Genomic DNA, 22,287 nt, shown 5'->3' with positions numbered 1-22,287 from the left:
TGTAAAGTGCCGCGGCCGAGCCACGCAGGGCGATGAGAGTCCTGAGCCCCCACCGGGCGATGTAAAGTGCTGCGGCCGAGCCACGCAGGGTGATGAAGGGCCTGCGGGCGGGTTGATCGTACCTCGCGTTTCGGGGCGGTCGAAGCTGCTACGGCTGGAGCTCCCAAACACCGGTCGCCAGCCAGGGACCTGCGAGCTCCTGATGTTGCGGTCTGCAGGGCCCACGGCCGAAGCCTCCGAGATGGTAAGTCCAGGCCCTGCGACCGGAGTCTTCGAGGTCGATCCCAGCTGGAGGCCGCCGACTCCACGATGTTAGGCCGTAGCGCGAACGGAGATACGACACGGTAAAGGTCGCATCTCCGTTGAGGAGGAGATTGAAAAAAAGGTTTCCCCCAACCCCCCCACCACCCCCCCACATACACAGAATTAAAAATAAAACAAAACGTACATTTAAGAACGACAATGACAAAAAAAACACAAAAAAAAAACGGAGAGACTGCCGGTGAGCCGCAGCTGCAGAACACAGCCACGCCCCCACGTGAGATACGACCTCCCACGTACAAAACCATGCTGACTAACCCTAATCCAAATTGCCTGTCCAAATGCCTGTGTAACCTATCCCTCAGAATACTCCCCAGTAACTTTCCAATGACATATGTTAAGCTCACTGGCCTACAGTTCCCAGCATTTTCCCTGCAGCCCTTCTTGAATAGAGGCACAACATTTGCCACCCTCCAGTCTGCCTGCACCTTTCCTGCATTTAAGGATAACTCGTAAATTTCAACCAATTTCCTCATGATCTTGTACACCTCTATAAAATCACCCTTCAGCCTCCTGTGAGTAAAGTCCTGTGGGAATAAAGTCCTAGCCTGCCTAACCTGTCCTTTTACCTCAGCCCTTCAAGTCCTTGCAAGAGCTGGTTAGTTTCACTACTAAGTGCATTAGTAGAGGAGGAGCAGTGCAAGGGATTTAAAAAGCAGCCATTTGTCACCAGGATTGACTGTTCATAGTGGTGCATAAAGGCAGATGAGCTAAGGGCACGTGCGACTGGGACATTGTAGCCATGACTGAAACCTGATTAAGGGAGGGGCAGGACTGGCAGCTCAATGTTCCAGGATGCAGATGCTTCAGGAGAGACAGGGGTGATGGTTAAGGAGGATGTCACGGCAGTGATCAGAGTTGACATTACGAACGGTTTGTCTAGTGAGGCTATATGGGTGGAGCTGAAGAACAAGAAAGGGATGATCACCTTGTTGAGGGTATACAACAGACCCCCAAATAATCAACAGGAATTAGAAAAACAAATATGCCAGGAGATTGCAGATAACTGCAAGTCAAATAAGGTTGTTTTTGTAAGGGATTTTAACTTTCCCAAAATCATAGTGAGAAGGGTTTAACTGGGGTGCAATTTCTCAAAGGTGTTCAGGAGAGTTTTCTCCAGCAGTATGTGGAGGCCCCCACACATGAGAGGGCAACGCTGGATCTCGTCTTGGGAAATTGGGAAGGCAAGTGTTTGTAGAGGAGCCTTTTGGGATCAAATTGTTCGATGAGTCCACATCTGGAGTATTTTGTGCAGTTTTGGTCTCCTAATTTGAGGAAGGACGTCCTTGCTATTGAGGCAGTGCAGTGTAGGTTCACCAGGTTAATCCCTGGGATGGAGGGACTGTCATATGAGGAAAGATTGGGAAGACTAGTATTGTATTCACTGGAGTTTAGAAGGATGAGAGTGGATCTTATAGAGATGTATAAAATCATAAAATCATAAAAGGACTGGACAACCTAGATGCAGGAAAAATGTTCCCAATGTTGGGGCAGTCCAGAACCAGGGGCCACAGTCTAAGAATAAAGGGGAGGCCATTTAAAACTGAGGTGAGAAAAAACTTTTTCACCCAGAGAGTTGTGAATTTGTGGAATTCTCTGCCACAGAAGGCAGTGGAGGCCAATTCACTGGATGAATTTAAAAGAGAGTTAGATAGAGCTCTAGGGGCTAGTGGAATCAAAGGATATGGGGTGAAAGCAGGCACAGGTTACTGATTGTGGATGATCAGCCATGATTACAATGAATGGTGGTGCTGGCTCAAAGGGCCAAATGGCCTCCTCCTGCACCTATTTTCTATGTTTCTATGTACACTGTAAACAATATGATAAACGAGAGAGAACAAAAAGTTCCGTGTGTATATATACACACCCACAAGTACACAAACAACACTGTATATGTATACATAATCCATATATGTACACACACACACACATACATATTACTGTAATAATAGTAATAATAATTATTATTATATTAACAATAATAATAACAATAATAATGTATTGACGTTCAGAGCTTATTTGAGGATGTAGAGTTTCATAGCCGAATGGCTGTAGGGAAGAATCTGTTCCTGAACCTAGATGTTACAGTTTTTAGGCTCCTGTACCTTCTTCCATTACCACCAAAGGGACGACGGTGAGTAAGGTGACCCTAAGATTATTGTGCTATTCTGTACCGTTTTGGCCATAGATCAGGAACAAACAAACGAGAGTTTTAGTACAGTGCATTCAGAAAGTATTCAGACCCCTTCAGTTTTTCCACATTTTGCTACGTTACAGCCTTATTTTAAAATAGATTAAATTCATTTTTTTTATCATCAATCTACACACAATACCCCAAAATAAAAAAGTGAAAACAGATGTTTTGAAATTTTTGCAGTAATTAAAAAGAAATAACTGAAATATCACATTTACATAAGTATTCAGACCCTTTACTCAGTACTTTTTTGAGGCACCTTTGGCAGCTTCTTGGGTATGACGCTACAGGCTTGGCACACCTGTATTTGGGTGATTCCTCCCATTCTTCTCTGCAGATCCTCTCAAACTCTGTCAGGTTGGATGGGGAGGGTCGATGCACAGCTATTTTCAGGTCCCTCCTCAGATGTTCGATTGGGTTCAAGTCCATGCTCTGGCTGGGCCACTCAAGCACATTCACAGACTTATCACAAAGTCTCGAATCTTCTGGAATTCTTTGAGGATGTAACTAGGTAAATTGACAGGGGAGAGCCGGTGGATGTGGTGTACCTTGACTTTCAGAAAGCCTTCGACAAGGTTCCACATGGGAGATTAGTTGGCAAAATTAGAGCACATGGTATTGGAGGTAGGGTACTAACATGGATAGAAAATTGGTTGACAGACAGAAAGCAAAGAGTGGGGATAAATGGGTCCCTTTCAGAATGGCAGGCAGTGACTAGTGGGGTACCGCAAGGCTCGGTGCTGGGACCGCAGCTATTTACAATATACATTAATGACTTGGATGAAGGGATTAAAAGTACCATTAACAAATTTGCAGATGATACAAAGCTGGGTGGAAGTGTGAACTGTGAGGAAGATGCTATGAGGTTGCTGGGTGACTTGGACAGGTTGTGTGAGTGGGCGGATGCATGGCAGATGCAGTTTAATGTGGATAAGTGTGAGGTTATCCACTTTGGTGGTAAGAATAGGAAGGCTGAGTATTATCTGAATGGTGTCAAGTTAGGAAAAGGGGACGTACAACGAGATCTGGGTGTCCTAGAGCATCAGTCACTGAAAGGAAGCATGCAGGTACAGCAGGCAGTGAAGAAAGCCAATGGAATGTTGGCCTTCATAACAAGAGGAGTTCAGTATAGGAGCAAAGAGGTCCTTTTGCAGTTGTACAGGGCCCTAGTGAGACCGCACCTGGAGTACTGTGTGCAGTTTTGGTCTCCAAATTTGAGGAAGGATATTCTTGCTCCTGTGCAGCGTAGATTTACTAGGTTAATTCCCGGAATGGCGGGACTGTCGTATGTTGAAAGATTGGATCGACTAGGCTTGTATACACTGAAATTTAGAAGGATGAGAGATCTTATCGAAACGTATAAGATTATTAAGGGGTTGGACACGTTAGAGGCAGGAAACATGTTCCCAATGTTGGGTGAGTCCAGAACAAGGGGCCACAGTTTAAGAATAAGGGGTAGGCCATTTAGAATTGAGATGAGGAAAATCCTTTTCAGTCAGAGAGTTGTAAATCTGTGGAATTCTCTGCCTCAGAAGGCAGTGGAGGCCAATTCTCTGAATGCATTCAAGAGAGAGCTGGATAGAGCTCTTAAGGATAGTGGAGTCAGGGGGTATGGGGAGAAGGCAGGAACGGGGTACTGATTGAGAATGATCAACCATGATCACATTGAATGGCGGTGCTGGCTCGAAGGCCCGAATGGCCTCCTCCTGCACCTATTGTCTATTGTCTTAAGCCACTCATGCGTTGTCTTGGCTGTGTGCTTAGGGTCGTTCTCCTGTTGGAAGGTGAACCTCCGCCCCAGTCTGAGGTCCAGAACACTCTGGAGCAGGTTTTCATCAAGGATCTCTCTGTACTTTGCTCAGTTCATCTTTCCCTCAATCCTGACTAGTCTCCCAGTTCCTGCCGCTGAAAAACATCCCCACAGCATGATGCTGCCACCACCATGCTTCACCGTAGGTATGGTATTGGCAAGGTGATGAGAGGTGCTTGGCATTCAGGCCAAAGAGTTCAATCTTGGTTTCATCAGACCAGAGAATCTTGTTTCCCATGGTCTGAGAGTTCTTTAGGTGCCTTTTGGCAAACTCCAAGCTGGCTGTCATGTGCCTTTTACTGAGGAGTGGCTTCCGTCTGGCCACTCTACCATAAAGGCCTGATTGGTGGAGTGCTGCAGATATAGTTGTCCTTCTGGAAGGTTCTCCCATGTTCACAGAAGAACTCTGGAGCTCTGTCAGAGTGACCATTGGGTTCTTGGTCACCTCCCTGACCAAGGTCTACTCCCCCGATTGCTCAGTTTGGCCGGGCGGCCAGCTCTATGAAGAGTCCTGGTGGGTCCAAAGTTCATCCATTTAAGAATGACGGAGGCCACTCTGCTCTTCGGGACCTGCAATGTTGCAGAAATTGTTTTATACCCTTCCCCAGATCTGTGTTTCAACACAATCCTGTCTCGGAGGTCTACGAACAATTCCTTCGTCTTCATGGCTTGGTTTTTGCTCTGACATGCACAGGTGTGTGCCTTTCCAAATCATGTCCAATCAATTTAATTTACCACTGGTGGACTCCAATCAAGTTGTAGAAACATCTCAAGGATAATCAATGGAAACAGGATGAACATAAGCTCAATTTTGAGTGTCATAGCAAAGGGTCTGAATACTTATGTAAATGTGATATTTCAGTTATTTCTTTTTAATGACTTTGTGGATTCTGTTTGTGGACTTTATCTCTGCATTTAACGCCATTGTGCCAGAGCTACTACACTACAAACTCTCCCAGCTGACTGTGCCTGAACCCCTCTGTCTGTGGATCATCAACTTCCTGACGGACAGGAAGCAGCATGTGAGGCTGGGAAAGCACATCTCAGACCCGCAGACCCTCAGCATAGGAGCACCACAAGGCTGCGTACTCTCCCCTCTCCTTTACTCTCTCTCCACCAACGACTGCACCTCCACAGACTCCTCTGTCAAGCTCCTCATGTTTGCGGATGACACTACCCTAATTGGACTGATCCAGGATGGGGAGGAATCTGCCTACAGATGGGAAGTGACACAGCTGGCATCCTGGTACCATCGCAACAACCTGGAGCTCAATTCTCTTAAGACAGTGGAACTAATTGTAGACTTTCAAAGAGCTCCCCCTCCCCTCCCCCCACTCACCATCAACAACACCACAGTCACATCTGCGGAGTCATTTACGTTCCTTGGAACCATCATCTCCAGGGACCTTAAATGGGGGGCCACCATTGACTCCACAGTCAAAAAGGCCCAACAGGGGATGTACCTGCTGCGGCAACTGAGGAAACACAACCTTCCACAGGCAATGATGGTCCAATTCTATACTGCTATCATTGAGTCCGTCCTCACCTTCTCCATCATGGTCTGGTTTGGCTCAGCCACCAAGCACGACATCCGGAGGCTGCAACGGATCGATGAACGGATTGACGAACTGTAGTGCAAGGGCCAGGAAGCGAGCGGGCAAGATCATCTCTGACCCCTCTCACCCTGGCCACAAACTCTTTGAAGCACTTCCCTCTGGAAGGCGACTCCAGACAGTCAAAGCAGCCACAGCCAGACATAAAAATAGCTTTTTTCCCACGAGTGATAGTTCTAGTCAATAACCAAATTCTGTAGTTTTTTTTTGCTCTGGTTTATTTTCACCCACATGTTTAGACCGTAATGGTGTATCCTTATTGTTTTGATGTGGTTATGCTTTATTCTTAATTGTTAACTGTATGTTTGTGTTGTCATTTGTGAGTGGAGCACCAAGGCACATTCCTTGTATCTGCATACTTGGCCAATAAACTTATTCATTCATTCATTACAAAAATTTCTGAACACCTGTTTTCGCTTTTTTATTAATGGGTATTGTGTGTAGATTGATGGAAAAAAATGAATTTAATCAATTTTAAAATAAGGCTGTAACGTAACGCAGCAAAATGTGGAAAAAAGTTAAGGGGTCTGAATACTTTGTGAATACACTGTATTGTGATGTCTTGAGAGGTCGGGAGCTTTTCTCTTGAAGGTTGGGAGGTGTGGGTGCCGGAAATGAAGACAGAAAAGTTCTTGTTTTCAAACTTAAATTCCATATATTTAGTCTTTTCCAAAAACAGGTAAACTTAATTGTTTGCAGACAGGTACACAAAACCAAAACAGGTAGTTAAATCAAAACTGTAGCTTGCTGCCTTCTTACAAAATATAACTCAAACCCTGCTTCTCTCCCTGTCTGCCTGCTCCAGTCGTTGTCTCTCCCTGTCTGTCTGCTCCAGTCGTTGTCTCTCCCTGTCTGTCTGCTCCAGTCGTTGTCTCTCCCTGTCTGTCTGCTCCAGTCGTTGTCTCTCCCTGTCTGCTCCAGTCGTTGTCTCTCTCCCTGTCTGTCTGCTCCAGTCGTTGTCTCTCTCCCTGTCTGTCTGCTCCAGTCGTTGTCTCTCCCTCTCTGCTCCAGTCGTTGTCTCTCTCCCTGTCTGCTCCAGTCGTTGTCTCTCCCTGTCTGCTCCAGTCGTTGTCTCTCCCTCTCTGCTCCAGTCGTTGTCTCTCTCCCTGTCTGTCTGCTCCAGTCGTTGTCTCTCTCCCTGTCTGTCTGCTCCAGTCGTTGTCTCTCTCCCTGTCTGCTCCAGTCGTTGTCTCTCCCTCTCTGCTCCAGTCGTTGTCTCTCCCTGTCTGTCTGCTCCAGTCGTTGTCTCTCCCTGTCTGTCTGCTCCAGTCGTTGTCTCTCTCCCTGTCTGCTCCAGTCGTTGTCTCTCCCTGTCTGTCTGCTCCAGTCGTTGTCTCTCCCTGTCTGTCTGCTCCAGTCGTTGTCTCTCCCTGTCTGTCTGCTCCAGTCGTTGTCTCTCCCTGTCTGTCTGCTCCAGTCGTTGTCTCTCCCTGTCTGCTCCAGTCGTTGTCTCTCCCTGTCTGTCTGCTCCAGTCGTTGTCTCTCCCTGTCTGTCTGCTCCAGTCGTTGTCTCTCTCCCTGTCTGCTCCAGTCGTTGTCTCTCCCTGTCTGTCTGCTCCAGTCGTTGTCTCTCCCTGTCTGTCTGCTCCAGTCGTTGTCTCTCTCCCTGTCTGCTCCAGTCGTTGTCTCTCCCTGTCTGTCTGCTCCAGTCGTTGTCTCTCTTTTTAAATACACTGCTTCCCTTCCCTTTTAGCTCTCTCAGTGAGGCAATCAGTGTCAGCAGCAATCAGTGTCAGCAGCAATCAGTGTCAGCAGCAATCAGTGTCAACAGCAATCAGTATCAGCAGGGCAGGCAGCCCTGCTGACTATGGGTTTTGTAGTCTTTTCCTGGCAGCCATGATGGTTTGTAGTCCTTGTTGCATCCACCGGGAGGAAATGTATCTCCCCTCTATGACTCTACCTCTCATGATATCACAGTATATAGATTATATTCAGTTCTGGACACCATGCTATAGGAAAGATGTTGTCAAGATGTGTTAAAAGTTTGCTTCTTTTTAAAACAGACAACACACAATGGGTTAGGTAAACTAACACAAGCTTTACTGGTTATTCAGCCAGCGGGAGTGTCGGGATGTACATCAATCAAGTATCCAACCAGCACTTGACTGTCCCGAGCCACCACTCCCCAGAACAAAGATTGGACCGGTTGTTTTATACTGTAAAGGTCAAAAAGACACCTTCCTTAAGGCATTAGTCATGGTCCCAAAATGCTGTAGTTCGTTAGCACCTTCCCAGCAACTCTGGGATTGTCTCCCTTACAGGTACATCAAAGGAAGAACAGGTAAGACATATTTCTAAAGGCATTAGTCCTGGTTCCAATATACAGCAGCCAGCAGTCTGGGTTTGCCTAGCACTTCTCCACTGCTCAAGAAGAATTACGAAGCTACAAAAGATAGTCCTGCATCCCCTCATGCATCTATTATGTATTTAAAGCATTGAACCCTTTCATTCCCTCCTCTTATCATTTTGATGATAACAATTACAATCCTCGCCGAGTACATAAGAAAGGCCATGAGCCTCACAACAGACAAATTAAGATTTTTAGGCAGGACATTTTTTTTTAGTTTCTTGCTGCTAGTCAGAACCCAGGTGCATATCCAACATTCAGTCCCATGTGCCCATACGGCAAACTCATGGCTCATAGACAGATAGGTATTTGTCCATGCTACTTGGGCCATGGTTAGGACCGTCAGCAGAACAAGCAACATTCATGCCATTCTTGCGTCCAATCTTCTTGTAGTCGGAGAGATGTATCCAACGCGAATGGTTTTCAACCTTCACTGCTGTTGGTGTAGTCAGCAGCACCTGGTATGGTCCGTCCCAGCGGGGGGCGAGTTTCTAGCGATCCCAATTTCTTATAAGTACATAGCCCCCTGGTTGGACTATTTCGATCTGGTCACCATCAGGTAGTGGCCTCTGGGACTCCTTTACCTGTAGATGTAATGCTGACAAAATGTGGGTGAGCTGCTGAACATGTGTGTAAATCTAAGGTTCCTTCATAAGTGATGCATGCTCCCCAGGGGGTTCGTAGAGGTTTACCGTAGATAATGTCTGCCGGGGATAGCTTTGTAGCACTATGGGGTGTTACCCTCATTTCAAATAATGCTAAGGGTAATACTTTGATCCATGTCTGTCCCAATACTCCCATTAGCTTGATAATCTTGTTTTCCAACATGTCATTGGCTCTTTCTACCATCCCGGATGCCTGTGGGTGGTGTACACAGTGAAATTGCTGTCGGATATTAAAATGTGCACATAGTTCCTTATTAATAGTGGCAATAAAATGGGGACCATTGTCCGAGCTTATGATTGTAGGTAGGCCAAACCTGGGAATAACTTCTCTTAACAACAATGGTACTGTAGTTTCAGCAGTATTATTAGTGGTCGGTAGAGCTTCAATCCACCTGCTAAATAAATCTAAAATCACTAAGCAATATTTATAGAAATGGGTCCTTGGCATTTCAATGAAATCAATCTGTGTGCATTCAAACGGTCGTGATGGCATTGACGTCACCCCTGAGGGTACCTTAATTGGTTTGCCTGGATTACTTTGTTGGCAAATTTTACATTCAGCGCCTCGTGCCGGATCTTCGGATGCCACCACGTTTCCTCCGTCATCCTAATCATTCCCTCCTTACCAGCAGGGGTAAGGGAGTGAATATATGTTAGTAAGACAGGTAAAAATGCATCAGGTACACAAACTTGTCCGAGAAGGGTGAGCCAGAGTCCCGTGGTGGAATCAATGGCACAGCCCTCTCATTTCCATAGTTGCTTTTGGGCATCAGAGGCGTCCCTCTGTAAGTTACATACCTCCCCCATATCTGGTAAGACCGTTCTGTTTGCTCGGACTGCGTTACCCTGGGGAACTGTGATGAGGAAAAACTGAACGGCATTTCTAGCAACCCGATCGATGTGTGCATTGGCTTTAGAAATCGGGTCGTCTTTTCTCATATGAGCATTACATTTGATGATGGGGAGTTGTTTGGGGAGCTTGAGAGCAGATAAAAGGTTAATTACATTTTTAATGCATTTTTAATAGGTGTACCAGCGGAGGTGAGAAAGCCTCGATGTTGCCATAATGCACCAAAGTCGTGTGCTACTCCGAAAGCATAGTGAGAGTCAGTGTAAATGTTAATGCACTTATCTTGTGCCAAAATGCAGGCTCTGATGAGGGTGAACAGTTCTGCCTGCTGAGCAGACACGGGGCTTTGGATTCGTCCTTCCTCCAACACTATTGTAGTTTGGCTAACAATGTAGCCGGAAGCTCGCTGGCCCAATTCAGGGATTGTCATGGAAGATCCATCCGCAAACTAGGTTGACTGTGCATTTTCCAGAGGAACATCCAAGAGATTCTCCCTCGGGTTGGTCAGAATTGCATTGGCTTGGGCACTGTCATGTGGAGGATCCGTACATGGTTCAGGTGGCTGTGTCAGAAATGCTGAAGGATTAATCATAGAGCAGTGCTGAAATGTCAAATTGGGGTTATTCAAAAGAGTCAATTCATAACGGCCCAATCGTGCCTGTGTCAGGTATTTGGTTTGTCCCGCATTCATTAATGCTGCACTGTGAATACAGTGGGTGAAGCCAGAACTTGGCTTATTATGGTTGCTGGGTTGGGTACAATGCCATGCATAGGAGTGACAATCTTGTTTATGGCACGTGGATCCTGAGCTAGTCGCCATTCCCTGCGTCCTGGTTTTGGGACTGGGAAGATTTGTGTGTTGCAGGGCGAGGGACAGTGTACTAGGATGTTCTGGTGTAATAGGGACTTGACCAGCTGTCGTATCCTGGCCGTAGCCTCGGGTTTCAATGGGTACTGGAGCACCGCGGGGAGGTGGACATCCAGCTTAAGTGTGACCATTACTGGGGTACAAATAGTCAGTCCTACCTCATGCGGTGACGCCGACCATATCTGTTCCTTGTCCTTGCTGTCGGACTGTGGTTGGTCTCTTCGGATTGTTCTTCTGGGGAGTTTCGTAGCGGCAGAATGTTGGGGTATATGGGTGTTACCACCGGGGCTGCTACAGGCAAGGGTGCCATCACTGCCGGTGGGGCGTAGGGAGGTGGGCGCTTCCCGGGATTATCCAAATCCTCATCTTTACTATCAAACAGGGTCACTGTGCCAGACATAGGGTCTCCTCTGGAGGACTTACCAGTACTGTTTTTTTAAATTAACCATCACCTGTGTTCTATCTCCTGCCTGTGCCTTAGTTCTTTTCTCTTGTTCCTCTGCCCACTGGAATTCCAGCTTCAACACTTTCCATCCTTCATAATGCTCTCTCTTCCATGCATTATCCATCCAACTCCCATCCCTATTCTCCTCATGCTTCTCTGCCTCCTCTTTCCCATATCAACATCTCTGCCCTTTTAATCGTCTCTACATTCTGTTTTTCCTCCTGGCCAGGATTCATCTCCTAAACCTTTTGTCAACTTATAACTTAACACTCTATCAAAGGTATTTATTCACAAAATGCTGGAGTAACTCAGCAGGTCAGGCAGCATCTCAGGAGAGAAGGAATGGGCGACGTTTCAGGTCGAGACCCTTCTTCAGACTGATGTCAGGAGGGCGGGACAAAGGAGGGAGACAGGAAGACTGGGAGATCTGGGAAGGGGGAGGGGAAGAGAGGGATCCCCTCGTTCTCACCTTCCACCCCACCAGCCAGCGTATCCAACAAATCATCCGCCAACATTTCCGTCACCTGCAACGGGACCCCACCACTGGCCATATCTTCCCATCCCCTCCCCTCTCTGCGTTCCGCAGAGACCGTTCCCTCCGTAACTCCCCGGTCCACTCGTCCCTTCCTACCCAAACCACCCCAACCACGGGCACTTTCCCCTGCAACCGCACGAGATGCAACACCTGTCCTTTTACCTCCCCCCTCAACTCCATCCAAGGACCTAAACAGCCTTTCCAGGTGAGACAGAGGTTCACCTGCACCTTCTCCAACCTCATCTATTGCATCCGCTGCTCCAGATGTCAACTTATTTACATCGGCGAAACCAAACGCAGGCTCGGCGATCGCTTCGCTCAACACCTGCGCTCAGTCTGCATTAACCAATCGGATCTCCCGGTGGCTGAGCACTTCAACTCCCATTCCCAGTCTGACCTTTCTGTCATGGGCCTCCTCCAGTGCCACAGTGAGGCCCACTGGAAATTGGAGGAACAGCACCTCATATTTCGCCTGGGCAGCTTGCAGCCCAGTGGTATGAACATTGACTTCTCCAACTTTAGATAGTTCCTCTGTCCCTCTCTTCCCCTCCCCTTCCCAGATCTCCCACTGTCTTCCTGTCTCCACCTATATCCTTCCTTTGTCCCGCCCCCCCCTGACATCGGTCTGAAGAAGGGTCTCGACCCGAAACGTCACCCATTCCTTCTCTCCTGAGATGCTGGGATTAAAAGTACCATTAGCAAATTTGCAGATGATACAAAGCTGGGTGGTAGTGTGAACTGTGAGGAAGATGCTATGAGGTTGCAGGGTGACTTGGACAGGTTGTGTGAGTGGGCAGATGCATGGCAGATGCAGTTTAATGTGGATAAATGTGAGGTTATCCACTTTGGTGGTAAGAATAGGAAGGCAGAGTATTATCTGAATGGTGTCAAGTTAGGAACAGGGGACGTACAACGAGATCTGGGTGTCCTAGTGCATCAGTCACTGAAAGGAAGTATGCAGGTACAGCAGGCAGTGAAGAAATCCAATGGAATGTTGGCCTTCATAACAAGAGGAGCTGAGTATAGGAGCAAAGAGGTCCTTCAGCAGTTGTACAGGGCCCAAGTGAGACCGCACCTGGAGTACTGTGTGCAGTTTTGGTCTCCAAATTTGAGGAAGGATATTCTTACTATTGAGGGCGTGCAGCGTAGGTTTACTAGGTTAATTCCCGGAATTGCGGGACTGTCATATGTTGAAAGACTGGAACGACTAGGCTTGTATACACTGGAATTTAGAAGGATGAGAGGAGATCTTATCTAAACCTATAAGATTATTAAGGGGTTGGACACGTTAGAGGCAGGAAACATGTTCAGAACAAGGGGCCACAGTTTAAGAATAAGGGGTAGGCCATTTAGAACTGAGATGAGGAAAAACTTTTTCAGTCAGAGAGTTGTGAATCTGCGGAATTCTCTGCCTCAGAAGGCAGTGGAGGCCAATTCTCTGAATGCATTCAAGAGAGAGCTAGATAGAGCTCTTAAGGATAGCGGAGTCAGGGGGTATGGGGAGAAGGCAGGAACGGGGTACTGATTTAGAATGATCAGCCATGATCACATTGAATGGCGGTGCTGGCTTGAAGGGCCGAATGGCCTCCTCCTGCACCTATTGTCTATTGTCTGCCTGACCTGCTGAGTTACTCCAGCATTTTGTGAATAAATACCTTTGATTTGTGCCAGCATCTGCAGTTATTTTCTTATTTAACACTCTATAATCGTTATTACTTTTAGGATTCAAATAATATGTTTGGGTTTCAAACATATGTTGTACGGGCGTTCCCCCGTCACTTTTGTCCAAATTGTTACCCATTATTGCAGTGTCTTATAACACTTACTTAATTGTGAACGACAGGCTTTTTACCTGCAGAACCAATCTGCTACTTAGTAGCAAAAGCATTCGCTATTGGTCTTACCTTAGTTGTCTGCATTAAGGGATTTCGGAGGAAACCAGATCAACCTCTGACGAGGAATCACATATGTTTCCGGGAGCTTCTTCGGGAGGTCGGTCTCAAAGGGTCCGACCAGAGCTCAGTTTTGTCCCCGTCTGGTCCCGGTCACTCTGCAGCTTCTTACTCAGTCATTGGTTGACAGTTCCAGTGAGATCCTGCCGACTACGCCAGTGTTACAGTTCACTTCTTCTTAAAATAGATGGAAAGGGTGCAGAGAAGATTACGAGAATGATGCCAGGACTTGAGGGCCTGAGTGAGTGGGCCAGGACTTGAGGGCGAGCGAGGTTGATAGGACTTTATTCATATAGGAGGATGTGAGGATCTGAGAGAGGTGTATAGATCATGAAAGGAATAGATCGGGTAAACACACAGAATCTGTTACCCTGATTAGGGGAATCAAGAAGTAATTGTTGGTGTGAATAATTAGTATTTAGTGTAATGAAGAAGGCTATTGACATCGGTCAATGAGTTGAGCATGAAGGTAGGCGTTATGTTGTAGTTGTGCAAGATATTGGTGAGGCTGCACAGAGTATTGATCAGTTTTGATCATCATGATGTAGGAAAGTTGCCATTTAGCTGAAAAAATGTATTTTCATGGGAAGGAGAATGAACTAGGGCACATAGGGTTAAGGTGAGAGGGGAAAGATTTCATTGGAATCTGCGGGGAAACATGCACACAGAAGGTTGTTTTTATCCAGTAAATCTTTATGGTTGAGAACAAGCGCTTCCAATCTACCTAGTGATTGTTTTTCTCTTGGCAGTGTTGTAGGATGTACCAGCTGGACTTAACTCATGATGCACGGCTACCTTTTACACTGCTCTTTATTAGTAATAAAGGGAAGGTTGTAATTTATATTTGTAATGGCATAAATTGCAAGTATTTCCTTAAAAAATTATTTGTGTGAATTTGTTACAGACATGGAACTTTCCATAATCTGGAGGTTTTTCAAAATTGAAACTTTAAGGTCTTGTGATTATGGAATTTTATTTCTTTAAGGCAGCGGCATTGAATTGAATATATTTACTTCCCAATTGATAGTGGAACAAAAGTAATTGCTGGTATAATTTGAACATGGTGTGTGTGATTGAGATTGGCCCTAATTTATATTTTTATTTTTATTTATATTTAGTGACTTGTTTTCTTTTAGGGTAACAAGAGAAATGTTTGAATTGATCTCTGCATGTACCATCCTTAGTTAATGCCACCAGGCATGGCTATCTTTCTCTCGAAGATAGGCACAAAAAGCTGTAGTAACTCATCGGGTCAGGCAGCATCTCTGGAGAGAAGGAATGGGTGACATTTCGGGACGAGGCCATTCTTCAACAAAGGTTGTCTTTCCCTCTCCTGATTCAATGATCTTTATGGTCATGTGTGTATTTATGCAGAGTTCTGAGAAATTAGCTTCCTGTATTCATGCTCCAGACCTGAGGATAAGAATGGCACAGTGGAGCGGCGATGGAGTTGTTGGCTGACAGTGTCAGGGACCCGGGTTCAATGCTGACTACAGGTGTGCTCTGTATGGACTTTTTAACATTCTCCCTGTGACTGCGTGGGATTTCTCTGGGTGCTCCAGTTTCCCTCTACATTCCCAAAACAAGCAGGTTTGTAGGTTAATTGGCTTCTGTAAATTGTCCCTAGTGAATAGGATAGAACTAGTGTACAGGTGATTGTTGGTTAGTGCATTCGGTGGGCTGAAGAGCCTGCTTCCACGCTGTATCTCGAAGCTAAACTAAAATTTCAGAGAGATACTGGCAGGCAATAAAGGACTTTGTTGCCCATGAAGGTATCCTTAAAGAGTTGGGTCTCTAAATATAGAAAGGAAGCAACATGTAAAATTACAATTTTTCATTTTTATTGAAAGTACATGTTAAGATTTTGTGTCTTTTTCCTCAGGTCATTTATCTTTTGACTGTGAAAATGCAACCCTCCAGGAATGCCATCAGCAACACTCAGTACCCCCAGGCACTGCAGATCACAGACCCTGTTTACTGCCATCCCTTTTATGTCAAAGTCCTGGCCAACAATATTCCGTCTGCAGAAACCGTTGTACTGATCCATGTACAATTCAAAAAGACCACAAGATTGCAAACAGTTTTCAGAACCATCAGACGTTAGGCCAAATGGCAGAAAGCATGGAGCATCAGCTTCAGGTGCAGTGCAGTGGATTGCAGCAGAGGCAGACTCAACAGAAATACTTTCCATGTCCATTCCCAGAGCAACCCATACAGCCATGGCATGCAGCCCAAGCTGGACCTGTACAAAGCACAGTTTTGGTCAGACATCTCCAAGCACAACATTTGCAGCCACGACTGCATTCAGCATCTACTGCACCACAACAAGGAAGCATGACACCAATGCATTTGGTGACCTTACAGCAACCAAAGCAGCTTGTGCATCGGCATCATAAGACGGAACATTTCCAAATGCAACACTTACAATTATCAAATCAAACATCAATGCAGCCATTTACTATGAAGCGGCTGTTACCACCAGAACAAATACAACAACAATTCTCCTTTATGAAGTCACAGAGGAAGCATCCTTCAAAGGGAACAGGCCAACAGTGTCAACCAGAGCAAATGCCTGTTAAGGTTCACCTGCAGCAAGCACATCCGTTCCACCAGGACCCACAGAACATGCAGACTGCTTTGAGGGAATTTGTTCTCAAAAAACAAAATATTCCAGTGGAACATTGTGGGCAACAAAGAATGATGGCGAATGATCAGGACCGACAGAACCAGCTGCCACAATTCAATGTGGTCAATCGAGTAAGTGGAATGCATTTGATTACAGGTTATGAGGCTTATCCCAATCATCACCATCTATATACTAAAACTCTTGTTTGTTCGCTGGATCCTGAACTACAGCCAAAACGGTACATGATGGCGCAACAATGTTAGGCCCACCTTACTCACCGTCGTCCCGTGGTCATATGGTAGACGTTTCATTGAAATCAGTTATATTTTTAAAGTTATTCACATTTTAAACTTTAAAAAAGCACGCATGCACAGTTGGCGCTCCGTTGATCTGGTACTTGCATAAGATGGCCGCCACATCCACGTGTGTGCAGAACAAACGCGTCCGCGCCTGCGCAGTTGGGGCCCGTTGCGCAGGGCTCGGCCGCCTGTCTCTTGGGGGCGGGAGAGCCAGGCCTGGTGCTGGGAGAAGTATCCGGAGCCTGGGCCTGGGCCTGGGCCTGGATGTGACTGGGTAACCGCGAGCCTGAGGTGGGCCAAAGGAAAAGGCGGCAGCGACAGCAGCGGCGGTGAGGCCGGGCATTGGTGGAGGTGGAGGCCGAGGCCTGGAGCTGGTCCTGCCCTCAGCTCCCCCGTCCCCCCTCCTTTGAAATGATAACAAGATTGAGCAAAGTCAACATGGTTGAGAAATAGATATTGGGATTGACTGGCCTATTAGAGTTCTTTGAGGGTGCATCTCGTAGAATAAATAAGGGAAGCCAGTGGACCTGATTTTCAAAAATCTTTGATTAGCTTAAGATTTTGCTGATGAAATGTGCAGAAGGGAACTGCAGATGCTGGTAGACAGAAAATGCTGGAGAAAGTCAGCGAGGCATGCAGCATCTCCGGATAGAAGGAATGGGTGACCTTTTCAGTCTGAGAGTCAGGGGAGAGGAAGAGACAGAGACATGGAAGGGGAGGATGTGAAAACAAGTGAACAAAGGGGATGCAGATCAAGGAAAATGTAGAATAGATCATTGTTAGCTAGGGCAAGATGACAACGAAGCATAAAAAGGTCAAATTGAATTAGTTAAAGTTTTTAAGGGAGTTAAAATGTTTGGCAACTAGGAGATCATGTAGGTGAAGATAGGCTGAGCTCAGGTTTTCAGTGAAACGGTTGCCCAGTTGCGCTCTGTCTCACTAATATAGACAATAGACAATAGGTGCAGGAGTAGGCCATTCGGCCCTTCGAGCCAGCACCGCCATTCAATGTGATCATGGCTGATCATTCTCAATCAGTACCCCGTTCCTGCTTTCTCCCCATACCCCCTGACTCCGCCATCCTTAAGAGCTCTATCTAGCTCTCTCTTGAATGTATTCAGAGAATTGGCCTCCACTGCCCTCTGAGGCAGAGAATTCCACAGATTCACAACTCTCTGACTAAAAAGTTTTTCCTCATCTCTGTTCTAAATGGCCTACCCCTTATTCTTAAACTGTGGCCCCTGGTTCTGGACTCCCCCAACATTGGGAACATGTTTCCTGCCTCTAACGTGTCCAACCCCTTAATAATCTTATACGTTTCGATGAGATCCCCTCTCATCCTTCTAAATTCCAGTGTACACAAGCCTAATACGTCGGTCTCTACCTGAGGCTGCGAGCTCCTCGATGTTAAAGTCCGCAGGCTGCGGTTAGAGCGTTGATCCTAGGCAAGGGATCGGCTCTGATGGTAAGTCCACGGCCCCGCGGTGGGGGGCTCAAAGTCAGTCCCGAGCAAGGCCTCCAGCCCCACGATGTTAGGCCGCAGAGCGACCAGAGATACGATCCGGGAAACAATCGAATCTCCGGCAAGGTAAGAGATTGAAAAACAGTTTCCTCCGATCCCCTCCCGGAGTCCACACCAAGAACACTGGATACAGTAGATGAGGTTGGAGGAGATGCAATCCTACCTGATCTGGTTGCTAAATGCTTTAATTTTCATTCCCATTCCCACACTGACCTTTCTGTCATAGGTCTCCTCCATTGTCAGAGTGAGACTAAACTCAAATTGGAGGAACAGCACCTCATATTTCGGTTGGGCAGATTACAGCCCAGTGGGATGAATATTGATTTCTCTAACTTCAAGTAACCCCAGCATTCCCTCTCTCTCTCTGTGGGAACAGGCACATTTGAGTCTGTCAGGATGGATATCATTGCTGGCCTTCTACTCAGAGTGAGCATGGAATGCACCAGGGAGGGTTGCACTAATCCCAGCAACACTGCCTGAATTCGCTTTGTGGCCATTATATCATTCAAGCCTTGCCACAGTCAACAGGTGTCCGAGAGGTTATTCTGGGGCTCAAGTTTGTCTCGGTATTATCTCTTGGCATTCCTGCTGGCTTTGTGAAGGTCGCAGCAGGATATCTTGAGCCGCCCGGTATCATTTGATGTAAGCAGCGGTCTTGGCCATCACCTGGGAACAGTTCATACATGGTTTCCAGTTCAGTAACTGTCGGAATGCAGGGGAGAGGTGACATGGAGCCATGCTGTTTCAGTCATCTACCTCGTTTCCTCACTAGGTGACATCACTTTGTTCCCTGGTGTTGGCCTAGGGTAGTCCAGGAGGTAAGTGGGCATATTCGGTGGGGCTGTGGCATATCCATGTGGGGCCTCTGGCCTGGTGCTAGCCTAGGGTAGTCCAGTAGTGGGGCTGTGGCATATCCATGTGGGGCCTCTGGCCTGGTGTTGGCCTATGGTAGTCCGGGAGGTAAGTGGGTATATTCGGTGGAACTGCTGCAATCCATAATTGGGGCCCCGTGGCCTGGTGGCGGCAGTCCGGGACAATGGGTCCTCGGCCTGGTTGGGCCCCACTTCTGGGTCCCGCAGTCGGGTGCTCTGGGAGGTCGTGCCATGGAGTTGTGTAGGACTAAAATTCAGCCTAATCAGTCTGTCCATTTAGCTGAGAAGCATCCCTGGCACCATCTTGGTGAATCTCCTCTGCACCACCACCAGAGCACGCGCTATCTTCTGATAGTGTGGTGACCAAACCTGTGCACAATACATCTCTGACCTAACTGATGATATATCTAGTTGGGCCATAATATGTCTGCTTTTTTATGCCCTGGCTAATGAGGAAGTGTCCCATCGTCTTAATTAACAACCATCTGTGCTGCTACCTTCTGCGATTCCTGAACATATTCACTCAGGTTCCTCGGTACCACAGTTCTTTCCACGATCTGCTATTGATCATGTCTTATTAGTTCTCCCAAAATGTATTGCCTCATATTTTTCAGTATTAATTTTGATCTGCAATTTTTCTGTGCATCTCAGCAAAGTGCATCAGTGTTGTTCTGAAAACTATCCTCACCATCAACACCTCAAATCTCATCTCATCCACAAATGTGCTCATCATACTTCTGACATTCACATCCAGATCATTAATATATACAGTATATCAAACAGCAAGGTCCCAGAACTGATCCCTGTGGAATCACAACTGGCCACAGGGTTCCAATCACAAAAGCAACACCCACCATTATCCTCTGCTTCGTATAGTCACGCCCATTTTGGGTCTGGTTTGCCTCCACTCTAGAGCAGGAGGACTCTGAGCTGTCGACCAATCTCCCATATATGACCTTGTCAAATGACTTGCTGACCCCTGCAGACTACATTAAAGACATTGTCCTCATCAACAGACTTTATGCCCTCATGGAAACGTTCAGTAGAATTAGTCAGAATGGACCTCCCCTTTACAAAGCTGAAGTGTCTATCTCTGATTACCCCTGCCACCCCAAACCTAACCCCAAGTATAGATTAATCCTAAATATGACAGAAAATGCTGGAGTAACTCAGCAGGTAGCAGCGGGCAGCATCCGTGGAGAGGAATAGGTGACATTTTGTGTCGAGACCCTTCTTTAGTCCTGTTCCTCAGAATGTTCTCCAGTAATATCTTTGCTATGCTGTATTGCACTCATTGGCCTATAATTAGCTGGCTTCCCATCTTGATTAATGATACCATATTCACTATCATCCAGTCATCTGGCACCTCTTTTGTGGCGAGACAAGATTTGAAAATTGTCCAGCCTTGCATTCCAAAGCAGCTTGCAATGCGTCGTAGCAGGCATTGGGGCTACCCACCTTTAAGTTATTGAGATTCAATACCCCGCTCCTCTTCAAAGGTAATCTGTGCTAGAATCCCACCACCCGCTGTCTGAATTCTGCAGCTACAATTTTTATTTATATAGTGAATGCAGATCCAAAATATTAATTTAAGACATCATCTATGTCTTCTTAATCCAGACAGAAGTTGCGATTTTGTTCTCTAATGGGCCCTTCACTTTCAATCGTTATCCACTTGACCTGAACATGGATTTTTTTTAACATTGTTTGCCAATGTCTTTTCATGTCCTCTCCCCATCCTTCCACCCAATGGACTTGCATTGTCATTGTATATTCCTGTTAGGCCTTACTATTTTTCAATTTCTAAACCTTTTTTCCTTTTATCCAATCCTCAAATCCAGGGTTCCTGGTTGGCTTGTGACCTTAATCTTAAAGTTGTACTATTTCACTTTTACTTTAGAGATGCAATGTGGAAATAGCCCCTTCAGCCCAGTGAGTCTGCACCAACCAGCGACACCCATGCACTAGTTCTATCCTGCATGTCTTTGGAATGTGGGGGGAAACCTGACAACCCGGAGAAAACCCAAGCAGTCACAGGGAGAAGGTAGAAATTCCTTACAGTCAGCACGCGTCGTCAGGATCGAACCCGGTTCTATCACATTGACGCCCTTGAATAATTCCCACCAGTTACATATATATACCTACCAGTAACTTGCTGCTCCCCAGTCCATTTTTGACAATGGCAATGTTTAAAAGACAATTTAGAGGGATACTAGACCAAGTGGACCTGTTGGGCCCAAACCTCTCCTGCATTGGTGCAGCACCATCTCCTCCCCACTTCCCTCTCCCCCCTCCCCGCTCCCCCCTCCCCGCTCCCCCCTTCCCCTTCCCCTCCCATCTCCTCCCTCGCCCTCCCCCCTCACCCTTCCTCCCTCCCCTTCCCCCCTCCCCTTCCCCCTCCCCCCTTCCCCCTCTCCTCTCCCCTTCCCCCCCTCCCCTCTCCCCCTCCCCATTCCCACTCCCCCCTCCCCACCCCTCTCCCCCTCCCCTATTCCCCCCCTCCCCCTCTCCTTCCCTCCCCCCCTCCCTCCCCTCCCCCTCCCTCCACGATTTCTTGAGCCACCTCCTTGAGTACACTGGGATGCAGACCATCAGGCCCTGGGGATTTATCAGCCTTCAGTCCCATCAGTCTACCCAATACTATTTCTCACCTAATGCAATTTTTTTCAGTTCCTCTGTCCCCCTTGATCATCTAGTACATCTGGGAGATTGTGTCTTCCTTAGTGAAGTCAGATCCAAAGTACCTGTTCAACTCTTCCGCCATTTCCTTATTACCCATAATAATTTCACGCGTTTCTGCCTTCTTCTGAGCTCTCTGAAGTCACACTGCAAAATCTCTTTCCTCCTCTTCCCGATGTTGTTTGTGCCGACATGCACTACCACTTCCGGCTGCTCACCTTCACCCTTCAGGATGCTCTGCATTTTGTGCGTGACGTCCTGAATCCTGGCACCAGGGCGGCAACACACCATCCTTGAATCCCGCTCGTTGCCGCAGAAACCCCTGTCCGTACCTCTCATGATGGAGTCCCCTACTACCATGGCTCTGCCTGACATCGGTGTCTTCAGCTTTGCTTCAGCGCCACGGTTTGCCTCGCAAGGCCTGAAGGCTGATAAATCCCCAAGGCCTGCTGCACTGCATCACAGAGTACTCAAGGAGGTGGCCCTGAAATCCTGGATGCATTGGTGATCATTTTTCAATGTTCTCTCGAATCTGGATCAGTTCCTGTGAACTGGAGGATATATCCAATGTAACTCCCCTTTTTAAGAAAGGAGAGAGAAAACGGGGGATTATAGACCAGTTCGCCTTACATTGGTAGTGGGGAAGATGCTGGAGTCAATTATTAAAGATGTTATAGCAACGCATTTGG

General features: G+C 46.9%; 1 protein-coding gene across 3 annotated transcripts in view; it reads left to right on the top strand.

The window, feature by feature from the left end:
• Positions 1-22,287, top strand: part of LOC144602188 (tripartite motif-containing protein 66-like) — a 255,557-nt gene that overhangs the window by 171,735 nt on the left and 61,535 nt on the right. For all 3 annotated transcript variants that reach the window (XM_078414925.1, XM_078414926.1, XM_078414924.1), the window contains exon 9: positions 15,483-16,357. In XM_078414925.1, the coding sequence (XP_078271051.1) occupies positions 15,483-16,357 (875 nt within the window). The remainder of the gene's footprint in view (positions 1-15,482; positions 16,358-22,287) is intronic.

The sequence above is a fragment of the Rhinoraja longicauda genome, chromosome 18, assembly GCF_053455715.1.
Source record: "Rhinoraja longicauda isolate Sanriku21f chromosome 18, sRhiLon1.1, whole genome shotgun sequence".
Lineage (NCBI taxonomy): Eukaryota > Metazoa > Chordata > Chondrichthyes > Rajiformes > Arhynchobatidae > Rhinoraja > Rhinoraja longicauda.
The sequence above is the reverse complement of the archived record's forward strand: the minus strand, read 5'-3'. Positions and strand labels throughout refer to the sequence as shown.